Genomic DNA, 18,808 nt, shown 5'->3' on the forward strand with positions numbered 1-18,808 from the left:
AAACCGTCTTTCTGCAGCGTCAGCGCCGATTCTCCTCTGGTTCTGATCCGTTTCTCTCTCCGCCTGCAGCTTTTCTGTTCAGCTGCTGCAGAATATAATCCCAGTAAATAAAAGCTTTTATTGCCATTATTGTTTTAATCAGGCGGTGGCGGCAGGGCTATCGGTATCTGGATCCCAGCTGGTGCTGCAGCAGGGCGGCCGATGATCTGCCTGATGGAATTAATTCAAATCTGACGTAACATCATGGTGGTGGTGAAAGTAATGATACTGAAAACATTTAAACAAAATACAGTAAACTGGGTATTTTGGATTACATTTTCTGTTGAATAAATAAATAAAATCAGTTAATTTTATATTATAATGAAAATAGAGCTGAGGCAGACATGTAAAATTACTTTAAATATACTAGTTTAAAAATATTTCTTTTTTAGGTCAGTTAAGTTTATTTAAATGGCATAACTTTACAACAAATGCAGTTTAGAAAACAGATCCAGATCTAAAATATTTATTAATATGAAATGCATATAATTATTTCGATAAAGTATTTAACTGTATAAATTTATTGGTGTTTTAATTTATCTAATTTATTGTTAATATACAATATTGATTTAAATATTATATATTAATATATATAATATTAATATGTGATATTAATATTATATATATATATATATATATATATATATATATATATATATATAGGAAACATAAGTATCCCGTTTTATTCCATTAAATTTTGAACCATTTTATATCAGGATATTTTAGAGGTAAACATGAATCATTTCGTGTATTTCGGTAGTTCAGTGATGTTTTCTGTTTTCCTTGTGGAAACGTCACGCCGTGACGTGTCGTCCTCCTGGGAGGACCCAACGTCACGGCGTCGCTAATCGTCCCGTTGCCATGGTAACTCAGATGTGACCTCTGTGTGTTGCAGGAGGCGCACCACGACCCCGAAGACACAGCGGGGGACGACGACTCGATGCCGGCCTGCACCGTAAGTCCTGCTCTCGTCCCGGTCCCGGTTAGCTTAGCCCGTTAGCCTCGGCTGTTAGCTTCGCCTGTTAGCTTAGCCTGTTAGCTTCTATTAACGACGACACCTTCCTGACTCTAGTCGGGATCGCTTTCCCGCGGAGCGGAGTTATGATCTGTGATGATTTATCTGCGGTTTGAGAAACTCTGCGCCCACTCCTGCTGTTGGATAATTGCTGGGATGAAAGTGAAACACAGTGTGGCTCATTTTCAAACCTGTGAGTCATCCTGGGAGGGAATAAATCCTCCCGCCAACCCTCGTCACGTTCCAGGAGTTATTTCGGATTAGGCATTAATCATTCTGCTTTCTTTCTGCTGGTTCGGAGCTTTTACTGCAGGGAATCACAGATGACCAAAAAAATCTACTTTATTTGGTCAATAAAATAGAAAACAGTTGATGACCCTCAAAATATGGAAATTATTTGTTTTTCTTGTAGTAAAGCAACAATCAAAAGTGGGTTTTTTATGTTCTGGATGTTTAATGATGTACAGATTTCATAAAAATGTGAAAAAAAAAATCTAACATTTTTTAATGTAATGTATTTTGTGGTCCAAAAGTAGTTTTAAATTTGCAAAAAGTTTGGACAGTTTGGTCTAGTCAAAGTGTAGACCTAAACAAAATGTGAAAGCAGATGTTTTTCATCCAGTCTGACTGAACTTGAGATGTTTAACAAAGAAAAACAAGCAAAAAGTCTGAATATGTGCATTGAACAGTGATTTTACTAAGTAATGATTTAGGGGGGCTGGTTACAAAGTACGCCACACTTTTAAGATTTTCACTAGTAAGAACATCGTTCTGCTTCCTCTTCTCAGTTCTGCTTTACTTTGTTACGTAAAATGACTGAAAGTCGTGGTTTCAGTCAGACAGAACGTGAGAAATGTATCAAAACGTTTACAATCTGTGGTTTTTCTCATCTGGGTTAAATTCACCTGGTTTAACCAAAATAAATAAAGATAAAAGCACAAATCTAAAAACAACATTTTTAAATATAATCTCTTTTTAAATAGTAAATTAAACATTCAAGATTTTAATGAAATAAGGTTTTTTGGAGATTAATTTGTGAATAATTGTTGGTCAGAACATTAAGAGTTTCACCTGGTTGTTTTATTAAAAGATAAATTCATAATTAAACACTTTATTAAAGGTTTGTTTTTGTTTGAGTCAGCTCTTCCTGTTTTAGCTCAGTTTAATCAGAAATGTTTATGTGGTTCTGTTCACTACAAAATTACAAAGAAAGCAGAAACAGATTTATTAAAATATCAGATTTTCTATCTATTCAATCGGGGAAAACTTTCAGTAGCATCTTCATTGCATTCTGTGTCTTGAGATGGTTAAAGCTAATGCTAACTAGCTAGCTAGCTATTTTTGCGTCTATAATTTGTTGCACCAGCTGTTTTTCACTTCTGTTGCCAACTCAATAATTCTCTGTTTTTATATTTTTTTCTGTCTTACCTTTTATTCAAGTTAGCTTTGAAAATGTCTTAAAATATTAAATGTGATTTACTGAAACTTGCAGATAAATGTCCGATCATATTTCTACAGATATTGATCATATTTGCTGCGTCTGTCTGATTTTTCAGGTAATTTCGTCTTGAAATGTTGCTGGATTGACGGAGCAGAAATTGTTTTGGGTTTTCAGTCTTTGCTGCTCATTGTTGTTTTAGCATAATTTTCAGATTTTCCTGCGTCTCGTGGACGTTCTGCAGCTAATGTTAGGGTTAAGGATTATCCACCAACCGCCCTGGTTGGTGGATAATCCAGGATGTTTTATACTTTGATAAAAGCGGAGGCCGCTTGATGTTCGCCGGCCGGTCTGCCAGATCAGACGCCATGCATCGATTTTTAAATGCAGAGGAGAGATGGCTTATAGATCAGAGCCGAGGTTCTGCTGCTTCAGCTGGACGGCGTTCCCAGCGCCGGGTCGGATTGCTGGGTGTGTGAGGGTGAATACATCACAGAGCTGTTAATGACTGATTTATACTGTTCCACTGGTTTTACTCAGAGTTGGTTACATGGAGGTAATGAGGCGGTTTTGTTTCTGTGTCACGATGCAGAAGCTCTTTACTCTGCAGCTTTATAAGTGTCAGCCTGCTCTCTCATCCTGCTCAGGTCCTTCAGAGTTAATTTTTCTGTTAATCATAAGTAGCTGCCTGAGGTCAGGAGGCAACATTTGGACCCTCATCTGCATATTTGCTCTGATAATGTTTGTCTGCAAGTCCAAAAATAAACTAGGTTTCATGCAGCAGTTTTAATAATTCAGTCTTCTAAAGACAATGATTAGCTGTAGCTTGCCATGAATTCCTGGATCCATCTTGTCATCATTCTGCTTTTTATATCCGTTTGCTTCTCTAAGATGCTAACAGGGATGAGCAGGTTAAAAGTAACAAAAGTTAGCTACGCTAACCCTATAGCACTAGCCATAAACATTTACTCCGCTAACGCTAAAATGCTACACCAAAGCAGTGAAGCTAATGCTAAAACACTACAACAACATGATATTTATTGGTAAAGTGCTAGCCTACCGCAGTATATAGGGAAAGCTAATGCTAAAGTGCTTCACCAACGCAGTACTTTCTGCGAGCTAACACCAAAGATCTACAGCAATGCAGTAATTAGTGGACGCTAATGCTAATACTAGATTCTTCTTAAAATCAGTCATTAATTTATTCTGATTTAAATGCTGTCATGATGTGTTGAGGAGAGCGGTGAGAAAGACGCCGGGAATCCCAGGTAGTCATGATGAAGCAGATAATTTAATGTCAAACCAGGAGGAACAACAGAAAATCACTGGTAGCACAGGAACAGAACACAGACGTGAGACGAGGGTGTAACACGACGAGGATCCGACAAGGAACACTGACAACAGGTGGGACTAAATACACTGGGAGGGTAATCACAGGAACGACACACAGCTGGGATCAATCAAGACAACACAGAGACTCAGGGGAAAACAGGACTAGACAGACAGAAACAAACTCAAAACACAGAACCTAACAAATGCACATAACTTCTATTAGTTTTTAGGTTCAAACTAAAGCATTTTGTTGATTAATTGCGAAGTATAAAGGAGATCTTAATAAACTCTTTGAACCTGAACACCGGGACTCTCTGAGGCTGAAATGTTGTCACTTTTGTGATTTTTAGTCCATTTGTTGCAGTGATTTGAGCGCAGCATCACACATGGCTGTACCTTAGTGCTTCCTGGCAGTAAAACCCTGAGCGCACACAGTAACACCCACATCCCAGCGGAGTCCTCCGACTCATCAGAGTCGGTCCGGAGTGACTGGGAGAACACATTTAGTTGACATACTGCCGAGCGTTGAGTCAGCAGCGCTCACAAACACTCAGCGAATCCCTCAGAGAGCCAGAAATGTTTTCCAGACAGCATTAGGAGCATCGCGGCCCGCTGAGGGACCGGCGAACATCTGCTGCCATCTGCCGCAGCTCAGCAACCTGCGTGTGTGTGTGTGTGTGTGTGTGTGTGTGTGTGTGTGTGTGTGTGTGTGTGTGTGTGTGTGTGTGTGTGTGTTTGAGAGAGTTTCCAGCTAAAATGGTGTCATGTCTCATCAGGATGAGGTCACATACTCTCTGAGGCCGACTCTGACCACACACGAGAACAAACGACGGCGTTGTAATCGGGTTTTCTGTTTGTTGTGGGTTCTGATTCGCTGCAGCTTTAATTGCGTTAATTTGCTTTCTTGGCTTTCAAACAAGCAGCAGCTCTGAGTCAGGAAAGAGTCTTACTTTAGGAATCAGACAAACCAAACCAGAGTTTTCCAAATGAAGACGCAAAAATCTGAAATCAGTAGATAAACACAGAGTTCGTATTTGTGCTTAGGCATGTCAGAATAACCGAGAAATAAATTAATTGCATAATAAATTAAAATGTGCTCAATAATTTCCATTTGCACTATTTTCTCTTTTTTTCTCTTTCTACCAAGAACTGGATGATAAAAATCTTCTTTTATCTCAACTAGGACAGTTGTGATTACAGAGACTTAATAATTCATTTTATTTAATATTTCTGTTTTGTTTTGTTTGTTTATTTTGGATATTTAAAATGTCTTCCAGTTTAAATTCTAAATATTTGTTAGAATTGAAAGTTTATCTTTTTGGTACTAAAGAAGCTATGAGTCTTAATATAAAGTGCAAAAGTCTTTAAAATCTAAAGTTTCTATCTTTTTTTCAAGTATCTATCGCCTCATTTTCCCCAACGGCTTATAAAAGGAAACTAAATTATTTATTTTGCCGCCAAACAAGACCATTAGCCCCAATGTTGGACAGAAATAAATCATAAATTTCTCCTTGACAGAAGTCATTATTCAGGAGCCGTAAATCATTTAGTGTGTGTGTGTGTGTGCGTGTGTGTGTGTGTGTGTGTGTGTGTGTGTGTGTGTGTGTGTGTGTGTGTGTGTGTGTGTGTTCTCTCTGGCAGATGGTGTTTAATCTCCTTCGGCCATCTGGACTAACTTTTCTGGTGTCTTTTACAGTCACACACACACACACACACACACATTTGACTCACTCAGGTGTGTGTTGGGAACATTCCTTAGTAAACAAGTCACTAAGTGTTTACACCAAGGTTATTGGCTTCACTATAATAATATAATGAAAAAATATATGAAGATTATTTTAAAGCACAAATACTGGAACATTTACTACTAAGACATCACACATTATTACACTAATTAGTAAACTTATAACTGAAAAAATATAATTTCTTGGTTTTTGCTTTTAGTAAATATCAGTGGTATTGATGAAGTTTGTTATAGTTTTGAAAACAAATCTGAACTAAGTGAAGACAGACGTGCTTGGTGAATTCTTTGGTAGCTAACGAGCTGGAGGCTGTTCACGTTCCAGACACACTCTGTCTCCAATTTACTTGTTTCAAAACAAAATAAATACCGAGTCTGACAAGCTAATTATTTAACTGGGACAGTAAGAAGATTGAAAAGGGTAATTTGGAAGATTAAGAACTAAACTTTGTGTTACCTCCTGGCATGTTAACATTCTTAGCTAACACAAGTTTCAGCCCTTCCTAAGAAAGAGCTACACTTGGAGCCACAAAAGGTTGTCAATTAGCTGGGCTGTCTTGGTAACTCATAGAAAGTTCTGACCTCTCCTAGCTTGTTGCTAATGTTTGTTTTAGACAAAAAATTGTTAGCCTGACAAGCTAGTTGCTTAGCTCGGACTGTAGTATGAGTCACAATGACAACTCCTCTAAGCATTGCACTAAAAGCTAAATAAGCAGGTTGTTTAGTTTACTTGCAGATATGCTAACACTTGTAGCTTCTTGATAATATTATTTTCAAAACCCCCTAAGAAAAACTACATCACGAGCCACATAAGGTGGCTAATTAGCTTGGCTATCTTGGTAACAAACATAAAGTAGACAGTTTAGACCTCTCCTAGCTTGTTGCTAATGTTTGTTTTTGACATGAAATGGTTAGCCTGGCAAATTAGTCAATTAGCTGGGACAGTAAAAATTTGACAAAAGAAACAGACTTTGTTTTATCTACACACACGTCAACGCTCTTAGCTTCTTGCTAACATTAGTTTCAAAGGCCCATAAAAAAAGGAAAAAGAACTACACCTGAAGCCACACAAAGTGGTCAGTTAGTTGGGCTAGCTAGGTGAGAAACATACAGCAGACAGTTTGTACCTCTTCTATCTAGTTCTCTGATCCAGAAACTGCACAGCATTCTGGGAGATGTAGGCAGAGGAAAGGCTTTAGCTGTTCATACTTTCATGGCAAACTAATGTAACTAATGTTAGGCTTCAACTCGCTCACTCTCTGGTTACCAGGCAACGACATGTGCGCAGCAGCAGTTTGAGGTTTCTCCAATGTGCTTCATAACTGCTTAAAAATAAAAAAACAATGGCATGGAGAGAAACTTGATAAAAAAGGTCACAACATCCGTTTGTTAGTATTTCAGATATTTAAAACAAAAAACTGATCAATAATTATTGAGTATGAAATACTTATATCGTGATACGTTTTTAAGCCATATCGTCCAGCCCTAGAGGTGGCCATTTATCGTATCGTTTATCATTTATCATGAGAATTTTGATTTATTATTGTCACGATAAACTCCAGTTAATGAGTTAGGATTGTTATTTCTACTATTTCCTCCACTTTTTATTCAATGGAAGCATTAATACATTTTAAAATCGGACCAAACCAATTCCTGTTTGCAGGTTAGTGATATAAATCACACTTCTTTATCCTAAAGAAGACTAATGGAGTGTTTTTCAAGAGCTGTATTTGTGTTTGAGGCTGTGAGTGACCTAAAAACAATATAAATAGTTCTTGTCGTCACTTTTATCATTAAAACTCTTCAGTCCAGTCGCTCAACAGCTTGTTAGCATTGGAGTTTTTCCTATTCTGGCGTCCAGTCTGGTCTGTATTTATTTGTTTTTTAGTTGTTCTGGTTTGTATTTGAGAGGAGAGGCAGGAAATGTGCGCTCACAGACCTAAACACCTAAAATGGAAACCTCTGCCCCTCCCACGCCGGCTGGACAGGATATTGATGGATGCAGAGAGAGAGAGGAAATATTGATTGATGGGACGAGGCAGCAGAGGGGAGGAGAGACGATGTTTCTTCTTCTTCTCCTGTTTGGGTTCAGGCGGTGCGTTGCAGTGCGGCGACGGGCCGGTCAGCCTGTAAAAGAGGCATTGTGGGGATTGCCATTGTGAGGTCATGGGGCAGTGATGTAATCTGTGTAACCCGGCGCCGCTTTTCCTGAACGCCGTGCAGCTTTCTGTGTCCAGGAACGGACCAATCAGGACGCAGAGAGCAGCAGGCCAGAGAGGACGGCCGTCTCCCTGCGCAGTCGACCCAGAAACTTTTATTTACACAATTTACTCTTTTCCTCAGTCTACGGTACTCTAATCTGATCCGATCTTCGTTTAAGCCAATTGGTTTTGCTACATTTTTGCTCAAGAAAATGACACAAACTGCCTGATAGCAAAACATAAATTTGATTTGGTTTAATTAAATTAATATCAGATTTATGACAGAAAATTTGAGCTTTCGGCTGGTTTCAAATCTTCAAACGCTGCACACAAACGTGCAATTTCAAACTTTATTTATTACTTTATTTCTGTTCAGTATTTCAGTATAAGTTAATTTAATGCACAGATCTTAAAAGCAGACCTCCAGTGGTTGAAAAAGAACGTTTTGATCTGCTCACAAAAACAGATTTCTGCTTTTCTTGCTGGAGTTTCTTCAGACATTTGAACCTTTAAAAAATTATCTGGTAAAGCAAAAGTTCAGCACGTCTGACTGCTGGTGCATCATTTAAAAAAATGCACACATTTTTATTATTATCGTGTTGATTTGTGCAGAAATGGTCCCCGGCAGAATAATTCCTACATCAAAGTCCCAGTTTTTGCTGTTTTTCTTCTGTAAGCTAAATTTAAAAAGCTCCAGAGTTTGCAGAAGGAATTATATTTTTATTTAATTTAGAAATCACTCAGCGAAAGCTGATTTATTTATTTTTATTTATATTTAGTGAAGACATCTTCTGATTAGATTGTGATCTAAAACCAACATCCTGTTGTTGGGATGCAGCTAATGAAACTGATTACTGATGAAAACTCTGCGTCCTTCTGGTGGTTTTGTCTGCAAAATCAAATCAAAGCCTGGATGTTTTTTTAACCTAAAGGTCAAGAGGAAGTAGTTTTTTCTGTTTGTTTTTGTTACATAATCAGAACTTTTTGCATAAATATTCTAAAATATTTATCATATATATTTTAGCAGATCTTTTTAAAAATATTTTTAAAAATACCAAGTTTTTTTCTTGGTATTTTGATTCAGTTTTGCATAGAAAATATAAAGAAAAGCAGCCAAAGTCTGGTGTGGCTGCTTGAAATGCATTTAAGATACGAGAGACATGGATCAGGAATTCTGCACAATAATGTTAACTAAATGTTCAAACAAAAAGACTTTAACTGAAACTTTTGCACTTTTCCACACATAATCTGTTATATTTTTAGTGAAAATATTTAATTGTTGTCTAAATTGTTTCCATAATCACACAATAAGAAGGTTTTAAAAAGTTTGTTTCATGACTGTAAAGCAGCGGCGTGCAGGCTAGCTGCTCCGGTGGATGTAAAGAAAACATGAAGGTTTTCTTAAAATATGCCTCTAAATTCAAGTAGATTTAGAAAATATTTACTTTTACTTGTTTTGACTCAAGTTAACTACATAAATGGCAAATATTACATTTATTTTCATTTTAGTAACGGTAGAAATTGCATTGTTGACATTTTGATTGAAGTTCACAGAGGCTGTAAAACGGGTAAAAACAAAAGAGAAATCTCATATTGGTTCATTCTTTAACTTTTTATTAAATATTGTGATTGTTTAAAATATCAAAGGACAGAAAATGAAATACAAAATGAAAAAATAATAAACTTAAGCTTGTTTTCCACTTTGTGCTTTTGCCATTGACAGGAATTAAAACATTGTTTATCTATTTCTGTTGAAGTTTTGTGGAAAAGTTAACACCGAGTGAAATAAAAAATCCTGACGTGTTTGGCCTTCAGTCGGTGCTCCAGCCTTCCTCCTGTAGTCTTCCTCTCTGACTTCAGACTTTCATGTTTCATTTCCTGGATTTCCTCCCAAGCCGTCGTCTCTCTGCTTTAATTTGTCCTTTTATTCTCAGAACGAGCCGACAGTCGTGTGCTTCCTGCCGCTGGACGTTTGGTCGTGTTTGGGTTGTTTGCGCGTTGTGGGCGGGGCCAGATGTGTCCCTTCCTGTGCAGATGCTGAGCAGGGAAACAATCACAGGACGCGCTCTTATCGCCGCGGCGAACAGCTGGACGGGTTTAGAGCGTCTGCGTTGAAGCTTTAATCAGTGCGAGTGCGGCGGCTGCAGCGGACCGACGCCATGAAGACGCTTTTGTTTTACGTCAGGAACAGACAGTACCAGGTAGAGTTCACCTGCCGGGTCCGGTTCCCTCTGCTCTGGTCCGGTTCCCTCCGCTCTGATCCGGTTCCCCTCGGTCTGATCCGGTTCCCTCCGCTCTGATCCGGTTCTGGTTGGGCAGCTGGATGACATTCAGGCTGAAGCTTCAGGATGTTGGAGGAATTTTATTTTTTTGTTGTTTCTCTGTTGGCTGTAAAATTTACGACAGCATGTCAGGCCTATTGCAGATATGAAAAAATTAGCAGTAAATTTCCGCCAAAAATTTCAGAATTTTGTTATAAAACCTTGTAAATTTCTGAGTTTGGAAATTCTAAAATTATCTAGAAAAAAACAGAGTTTGAAAGTCAAATTATTTAGAAAATTTGGAAATTTTGAGATTAATCAATGTTTCTAACTCAGAACATTGCAAGTTTTTTTGTAGAAAATATGTGATCAATCTCAAATTTAAATTTTTTTTCTAAGTAATTTTAAAAATTTTGAAATTTTCCTGTTCTACAAAATTTCTGATATTAATCTCAAAATGTATGTTTTTTTATGTTTTGAAAAATTTCTCAAAATTTCTGAATTTTTTCCAGCAAAATTTTGACTTTTCTAACTCAGAAATTTAAAAGTTTTTTGTAGAAAATTTCTGAGATTTATCTCAAAATTTGAGTTTTTTCTATCAAATGTACTCTTCTTTTCAGTTTGTTTCCACCCAGAGTGGCCGTAATCTGCTGTGGTAAAAATCTGATTGTAATTAATTATTGTGCTGCGTTAAAGATGTGATTATGTTTAATGTCTTCCTTGTTTTCCACAGCGGCCTGCTGATGTTGATGATTGGCTGAAAAAGGCTTTTTGCTGCTTATTGGAGCCTTTTAAAGGTCGTTAATGTGGTTTTTCTGTTGCCGTGTTGCTGCTGCAGAAAACATTTCAGTCTCTGCATTGCTCACACATTTCCCCCTTTAAACAAAGGGACTATTTCTGGGCGAATTTGGACTTTCAAGGGATTTATTATGGTACGATTCTGTCACCGTTTGTCTCTGAAGGACAAAGGCCCAGAGTCATTTGGGTCCAAACAGAAACAGGAAGGAAGCTGATTCTTAGATTTCTGAATGGAGGAAAACGTGTTCAGAACAGGGGCGTCCTAACTTTTTGGCATGTGGGCCAAAACTAAAATAATCAAATATTGTTGTGGTTTTTTAAAATCTCTTACTCTAAGCATGTAATGTTTTATTTAAACAAGTGTTTGGTAAGTTTTAGTAGGAAATGTTCTCAGAATGTCTGATCACCTGAAGCAGTCCCTGAACCTGAACTTCTGAGTTTTTCTGTCGTTTCTGTAACACCGGGCCGGTTCTGACCCGGTTTCTGGGCTGGAAGTGAGGCTGTAACACCAGGCCGGTTCTGACCCGATTTCTGAACCGGAGGTGAAGCTGTAACACCGGGCCGGTTCTGACCCGGTTTCTGGGCTGGAAGTGAGGCTGTAACACCAGGCCGGTTCTGACCCGATTTCTGGGCAGGAAATGGAGCTGTAACACCGGGCAGGTTCTGACCCGGTTTCTGGGCTGGAAGTGAGGCTGTAACACCAGGCCGGTTCTGACCCGATTTCTGAACCGGAGGTGAGGCTGTAACACCGGGCCGGTTCTGATCCGGTTTCTGGGCTGGAAGTGAAGCTGTAACACCGGGCCGGTTCTGACCCGGTTTCTGAGCTGGAAGTGAAGCTGTAACACCGGGCCGGTTCTGACCCGGTTTCTGGGCTGGAAGTGAAGCTGTAACACCGGGCCGGTTCTGACCCGGTTTCTGGGCTGGAAGTGAGGCTGTACCATTTAAAACCCGGTTTCTGGGCTGGAAGTGAAGCTGTAACACCGGGCCGGTTCTGACCCGATTTCTGAACCGGAGGTGAAGCTGTAACACCGGGCCGGTTCTGATCCGGTTTCTGGGCTGGAAGTGAAGCTGTAACACCAGGCTGGTTCTGATCCTATTTCTGAACTGGAGGTGAAGCTGTAACACCGGGCCGGTTCTGATCCGGTTTCTGGGCTGGAAGTGAAGCTGTAACACCGGGCCGGTTCTGACCCGATTTCTGAACCGGAGGTGAAGCTGTAACACCGGGCCGGTTCTGATCCTATTTCTGAACTGGAGGTGAAGCTGTAACACCGGGCCGGTTCTGATCCGGTTTCTGAACTGGAGGTGAAGCTGTAACACCGGGCCGGTTCTGATCCGGTTTCTGAACTGGAGGTGAAGCTGTAACACCGGGCCGGTTCTGATCCGGTTTCTGGGCTGGAAGTGAAGCTGTAACACCAGGCTGGTTCTGATCCTATTTCTGAACCGGAGGTGAAGCTGTAACACCGGGCCGGTTCTGATCCGGTTTCTGGGCTGGAAGTGAAGCTGTAACACCAGGCTGGTTCTGATCCTATTTCTGAACTGGAGGTGAAGCTGTAACACCGGGCCGGTTCTGATCCGGTTTCTGGGCTGGAAGTGAAGCTGTAACACCGGGCCGGTTCTGACCCGGTTTCTGGGCAGGAAGTGAGGCTGTAACACCGGGCCGGTTCTGACCCGGTTTCTGGGCAGGAAGTGAGGCTGTAACACCGGGCCGGTTCTGACCCGGTTTCTGGGCAGGAAGTGAGGCGTGATGCTGACAGCTTTGCTCCGACACCTGAGCCTTGTTTGATCGAATCATTTGCTCCAAGTCCCGCAGCATGACTCCTCCCAGCTCCCTGACTCCAGATCAAAATCTGGGATAATCTCCCATGTTTAACATTTTATTCCCAAGAAGTGAAATATTCTTGTAATCTGCCTTTAGGGCTACATTTCTTTAGACTTTGGCAGATTTTTTTACATTTATATTCGAGTATTTGATCATTTTCTAAGGTCTGCGTTTATTTTACTCTTAATTTGTCCCAGTCTGTTAGACAAACGATGCTTTATGCTGTCAGGTACAGAAAATGAGAACAAAGTCCAAAGAAAAACATTAAAAACATTAAAACCTCTTGGTGCTAAACTACCGAGTAAATCTGGCTGCTTGGAGGGACGACTTCAAATAATGATATTTTTGTGTTTTATGTTAATTTATCAACAAACCACAAAGTTACTGAAGTTATTTAAAACATCGACTCCTCTATAAGTAGCTCCTGAAATGACTCTTCCTGGTTTTACTGATATTTTTTGGGCATAAAAAGATAAAAATTGATCCTTCAGATGATCAGAGACGCTAAAACATTGAGGAGGCTTTTCATCATCACAGCCTGAATATTTAACGAGAATCTGGACGTCCTTTCTGTTGCTGCGGCTCGTTAGCGACTCGTTAGTTTGGCTCGTTAGCGACTCAAAACTCAAACTAACACAGGAAATGTTTTTCACAAAGAATGGAAATTGAAACATTCAGCTCTGGTAGTTTTTTTGTCGTTTTTTAGTCTCTCCTGTTTCTCAGCTCTGGTAGTTTGTCTCTCCAGCTCTGGTAGTTTGTCTCTCCAGCTCTGGTAGTTTGTCTCTCCAGTTCTGGTAGTTTGTTTCTCAGCTCTGGTAGTTTGTCTCTCCAGCTCTGGTAGTTTGTCTCTCCAGCTCTGGTAGTTTGTCTCTCCAGCTCTGGTAGTTTGTCTCTCCAGCTCTGGTAGTTTGTCTCTCCAGTTCTGGTAGTTTGTTTCTCAGCTCTGGTAGTTTGTTCCCAGTGGGTCGGCGGTGGATCGGTTCCATCAGAACCTCTCGGCTCTGATTCAGGATCTTTTCCTCTTGAATAAATGATGAAGATCTTCATCGCTCTTCCTCATCCATTCTTAATGATCCGTCGCTCGCCCTCATATCCGCCTCTCTCCCTCTCCCTTTCTCTCTCCTCGCTCGTCCTCCCACCTCCTCCATTTTCCTCCGTCTCTTTCAGAAGAAGCAGAAATTATTCCTCTACGTCGTTTTTCTCCGACTCGGTGGAAATTTGAGTTAAAGTGAAAACGTGGGAGTTTATCTGAACAGCGTCGGTAGTTTGTTTGTCTGTTGATGCTGAAAACATTTAACTTTCAGACGTTTATTAGCTGTGAACCTGTTTATTTTCTTTTCTCTCCTTTAATGTTTAAGTTAGAGGCTAATCTTTTCTTCTTTTATTTTCTGGAGAATAAATTGTCCCTGAATTTATTGCGATATAATTTTCAGCTAATATAGTAATAATGGACAATATAGATATAAAAGTTTAGAAATCCTGGAGATCCTTTTCTGTAGTTTGTGATGAGAAAATAAAATCTACTGTAAAAACATAAACTCGTCGCTTATCACGTGCAGTTTTTTTCAAAAAACATACAAAATATTTATATTTGTGATATAAATATTTATAATCTGCAGGATGTGACCATTTTTATCCAATTAATTGTGAAAATAATCGATTACTGAAGTAATCGTTAGCTGGAGACCGAACTGCAGCTGAACAATAATGGAAATGTATTTTGTAGTTACAAAGATTTTTTAGCCAAAGATTTTACGGAAAACTTAAAAAAAATCTAAAATGATTAGATGAAAACTGCAAAAACACAAAATCTTACCAGGCATTTTTGTCTAGTTTCTAGTGCAAATATCTTAGTTCACTTAAAATAACACAAAACTTTTCAGCAACATATAGCAGCTTATTTCAAGTGAATTATTCCTTAATACTGATTCTGAAAAGTACTTGGTATTCTGGCAGATTATTTAAATTATAACAAGACATTTTTCACGTTTTAAAGGAAATAATCTGCCAGTGGAACTAATAATTTTTCTTAAATATTAAAAGAAGTTTCTATATTTATAAGTTACATATATTTTATATATGTAACTTATAAATTGGTTTTATCTTGTCAAGATGACGAAATGATTTGGTAACATTTCTGTTTTTGCAGTGTTCATCAAATGATTTTAGCTTCTTTAAAGCTTTTATAAGTTTTCCATAGAAAAGTTGCTTGTAAGTTAGTTTGGTTTTTATTTTAAACGTACTGAATTATTTGCAGTAGAAACTAAACTAAAAATGTTTGTAATTTTGTTTTTTTTGCAGTGTAGTGCCAGGAAAATGAAGTAAAACTAGTTTAAATCTTGAGTAAAATTTATTTTAGATATTTTATGTATTTAAATAGAAATATTTGAAAACCTGCTCCTGTAGGTGGCGCTCTTCTTCTTCTTCGTTTCCAACTAGCAGCTCAGATATTTAGCTCTCATTTAGCAGCGGATGATTTTATTAAGCTCAGTGTTCCCCTGTTTGACTCACCGCTCTGTGTGTGTGTGTGTGTGTGTGTGTGTGTGTGTGGGTGTGTGTGTGTGTGTGTGTGTGTGTGTGTGTGTGTGTGTGTGTGTGTGTGTGTGTGTGTGTGTTATCTGAACCCACGTCCTGACACATCCTGAGCGTGTGTCTGTCAGTGCGGTGTCCATCCGGCCCGTTAATTTGATTGCGTAACGGGCTTAGAGGGCGCAGATTGTCTGGAATGGAATCCATGATCGCTGCTGCCATGGAGAAGCTGCGCAACACACACACACACACACACACACACACACACACACACACACACACACACACATCGACGTTTGGTTGATGCTTTGACCTGCTGACAGTCAAACTGTGAACAACAGTGGAAAAAGCTTTTGGAGTCGAAGCTTCAGCAGCGTAAACAGAGAGTTGGAGGATAAACATCATCATCCTCGTCCTCTTCATCGTCGGTGTGTTTAGGATTATTGCTCGAGTCGCGGCCGCATCTATTTTTATTACCGGACTTAATTAGGATGTGAATGTGGTGTCGGCTTCCTATCCTCTTGTCCTGCCAGGTGAATAAAGTTCAAACTTCTCCAGATCCTACGTTCATTTATTTTATTTCTTTATTTGCAGCCCCCGATTAGAGATAAACCTTTTTCACTTCCGATACCGATATCTGTGGTTCCGATACGGCTCGGCAATACGGACTTCTGCTAATATGTCTGCTAATATTTGCAAGCCGATAAGTGAGGTTAATAACTATTTATTACTTTTTAAAAGTCTAATCGATCAATTATTGTGACGATTAATCAGTTAAAAAATGGCATATTCAGATTTTTCATTCAACCTCATAAGCAATATTGCAAATACATTTAGAAAATGCAAATAAAATTAACAATACATTTATTAAAGTGAGCATTATTGCTTAAACTGCAATAAAATAAAATTAATTAATTGGGTGAAGCTAAAAAAACACTTGAGGAGTTTTGACTAAAATGTTTTTACAGAAAGAGATTTTTTTTTATCTTAAATGCAAAATGTATATATTTTGTACTGTTTAATTGCTGCCCTGAATGTGTTTTCTTCAGCAAATGGCCTTTATACTCTAATTAACAATCGATTACTAAATTAGTTGTCGATTATTTAATAATTGATAAATCATGATTAATCACGATTAATTCTATTATTTCAGCTCTCCTTTTTTAAATAAATAATAATAGAAAATAAAAGGTAAAATAGTAAAAATAATGTCAGACAGTAAACCTTTTTTGAGTGAGTACAGTGGCAGCTTTTGATTTGGGCGTTTGCCCAGGGCGACATCAGAAAGGGGCGGGGCACCCAAAAACTGGAAAATAAAATATTTTACAAAAGTTAAAGTAATTTACAAAATAAGCTCCACAATAATTTTAAAATTTTCCCGTATTTATTTGATTGAATGTATTTATTTTTTATTAATAATATCTGTATTTATTTGTTTAATTTTGAATAAAATGACATAGAGGTGCTTTAATGTTTGGCTTAAGCTTAATTTATAAAGGATGTTTGTAAATCCTGACAGTTTTATAAACTTAATTTTGATGATAAATGGTTGTATAATATATTCTACAACCAGAGGAAACAGAGAAACAGGAAGAGGGCACTCCGGCGTCATTTTACTGGTTGGTTATGTAACAGGTTTTAGAGAACCAGCAGGTGTTTACATTCCCAGTTTCCCTCCCAGTCCCACTGGTTCCAGTGGAAACCAGTTCACAGGGAGCCGAGGCGACAACAGGTGGAGGTAATCCAAGAAATGTCAGCGGAGCGTCGGCAGCATTGTGTACATTGTGTTTGGGAGAGACGGACGGCGGCAGGTGGAGGATTTCCTGCCTGTGGGGTCATAGGTCGCGGCGGTGGAGCTGCATTGTGTTTCTGCTGCAGAGGATCAGCTGGGAGTTTTAAACATGTTTGAGTTTCTGGTTTGCGTCAGCGTTTGTTACGTCAGCTGGATTTATTCGTCTGCTTCACCGGAGCTGGAAAAATAAAATATTTTATTTTAGTTTACGAAGTTATTAAAAATTTAACGTGTTATTTTATCAAGTGTGTCTGAAAAACCAGATTTTATTTACATGCTCTGGTTTTGTTGACAAGAAACCAAAAGTATCTGCAGTTTTTGTTAATATTTTAGGAGTTTGGCTGAATAATTAATGAGTTTTGACAGCAGTGAAACATTTTCATTTGTAAAATTTTTACGTCTTTTTATAACAGCTCTAACATGATAGATTTAATGTTTCATCTTTTCCCCAGTAGTGAATCTTTCACCTCTTTTCCAACCAGATGTTTCCTTTCATTAACAGCTGAATAATATTTATTATAACATGAAATTTGTTCACTTGATTTTCAAAAATATAAAGTTTTGAAGATGGATGTTAATAAATATTTGATAGATTCTGTTTAGGAATTTTATTTATGATTTTTTGGTCATTTTTTCCCTGAAGATATTTAAAATATGTTCCAGTGTTAAGTCCAACTTGCATCATTATGTCATTATCAGTATATTATACAACTGGTGTTAAAACAACAATGTCATTGTTTATTACAATAATTAATGGTCCAGTAAATCGTTATCATGACAGGAATTATGTCAGATTGTTCAGTTTCACCTGAAATCAAGAACCAGATGTTTAGAAAAGACAGGAAAATGATCCCAAACCAGTTTAAATTAACTTTACCAGTTTGCCAAGTGGGACGGTTGAATAATCAGCCAGAATTACTGTTGTTGAAAACTAGAAGATGTGGGTTAGTTTGTGGTTTTGGACCGGTGAGGAGCGGACAAACAGAACCATAAATCCAACTATAGGCACATAATTCTTGTTTTTAGAAAATATTGTCAAGATGGATTTGTTTTTACTGGAATAATGAGTAAAAATAAATCGTAAAAGCCTCAGATTAATGTGAAATTTCTGCTCAGGATGAATGAATGCAGCCTGAAGGAGCTCCAGTCCGTTTGCCTAGTCAAAGCCTGGTTCGTTTGAGGAAGTGATCTGCCTACAAACCTCGGTCTGGGTGTGGTTGAAGTGAACTCTGGTTTGATCTGAATTCATATGTGAACGCCAAGCGGATTGGAGATCGCTCCAGAAGCAGGAAGTGGACTGCAGTGCAGGGCATTCTGGGTAAATTCAACCAAAACAAACATACTAGCCTAGCGCTTGCTAGGCTTGTTCAGTTTCACCTGAAACTGAACAGGTGAAACTGAACATACTAGCGCTAGGCTAGTATGTTAGCCTAGTGCTAGTATGTTAGTGTTAGGCTAACATACTAGCCTAGCGCTTGCTAGGCTAGTATGTTAGAAAGGATAGTATGTTGGAGAAATGTCTCTTTGTTGTAAGTCAATGTTTTAGTTTCCATGTGGTGAGGAAGGAAGTTGCTCTCAGCGTCTTCAGAGGTTTCTGTGTCGTTTCCTTCAGTGGTTCTTGGTGCAGCGCCCCCACAGACCAGGAGGGGAACAGGTTGGTTTGACTTGGAGCCACAGCAGCTGGAGGTGGAGCAGATGGTGGAGTTTTGTTCTAAAATCAAATCAGTTTTATGTGACAATCAGTGTGAAAACACAAGAAGACAAACCAGCTGTTCTCCTTATCTTGATTCTTTTTAGTAACTCGGCTGATGTCAGCATTTGGTTCATTCTAGTGTTTTAATCT

At 38.6% G+C, this 18,808-nt stretch overlaps 1 protein-coding gene across 1 annotated transcript in view; it reads left to right on the forward strand.

The window, feature by feature from the left end:
- rps6ka3b (ribosomal protein S6 kinase A3b) overlaps positions 1–18,808 on the forward strand; it is a 49,065-nt gene that overhangs the window by 8,390 nt on the left and 21,867 nt on the right. Inside the window, exon 2 of the mRNA XM_014969982.2 lies at positions 935–994. Within this exon, the coding sequence (XP_014825468.2) occupies positions 935–994 (60 nt within the window). The remainder of the gene's footprint in view (positions 1–934; positions 995–18,808) is intronic.

This window comes from Poecilia mexicana, unplaced genomic scaffold (assembly GCF_051168715.1).
Source record: "Poecilia mexicana isolate PSO_F unplaced genomic scaffold, ASM5116871v1 scaffold_15, whole genome shotgun sequence".
In the NCBI taxonomy this organism is placed as follows: domain Eukaryota; kingdom Metazoa; phylum Chordata; class Actinopteri; order Cyprinodontiformes; family Poeciliidae; genus Poecilia; species Poecilia mexicana.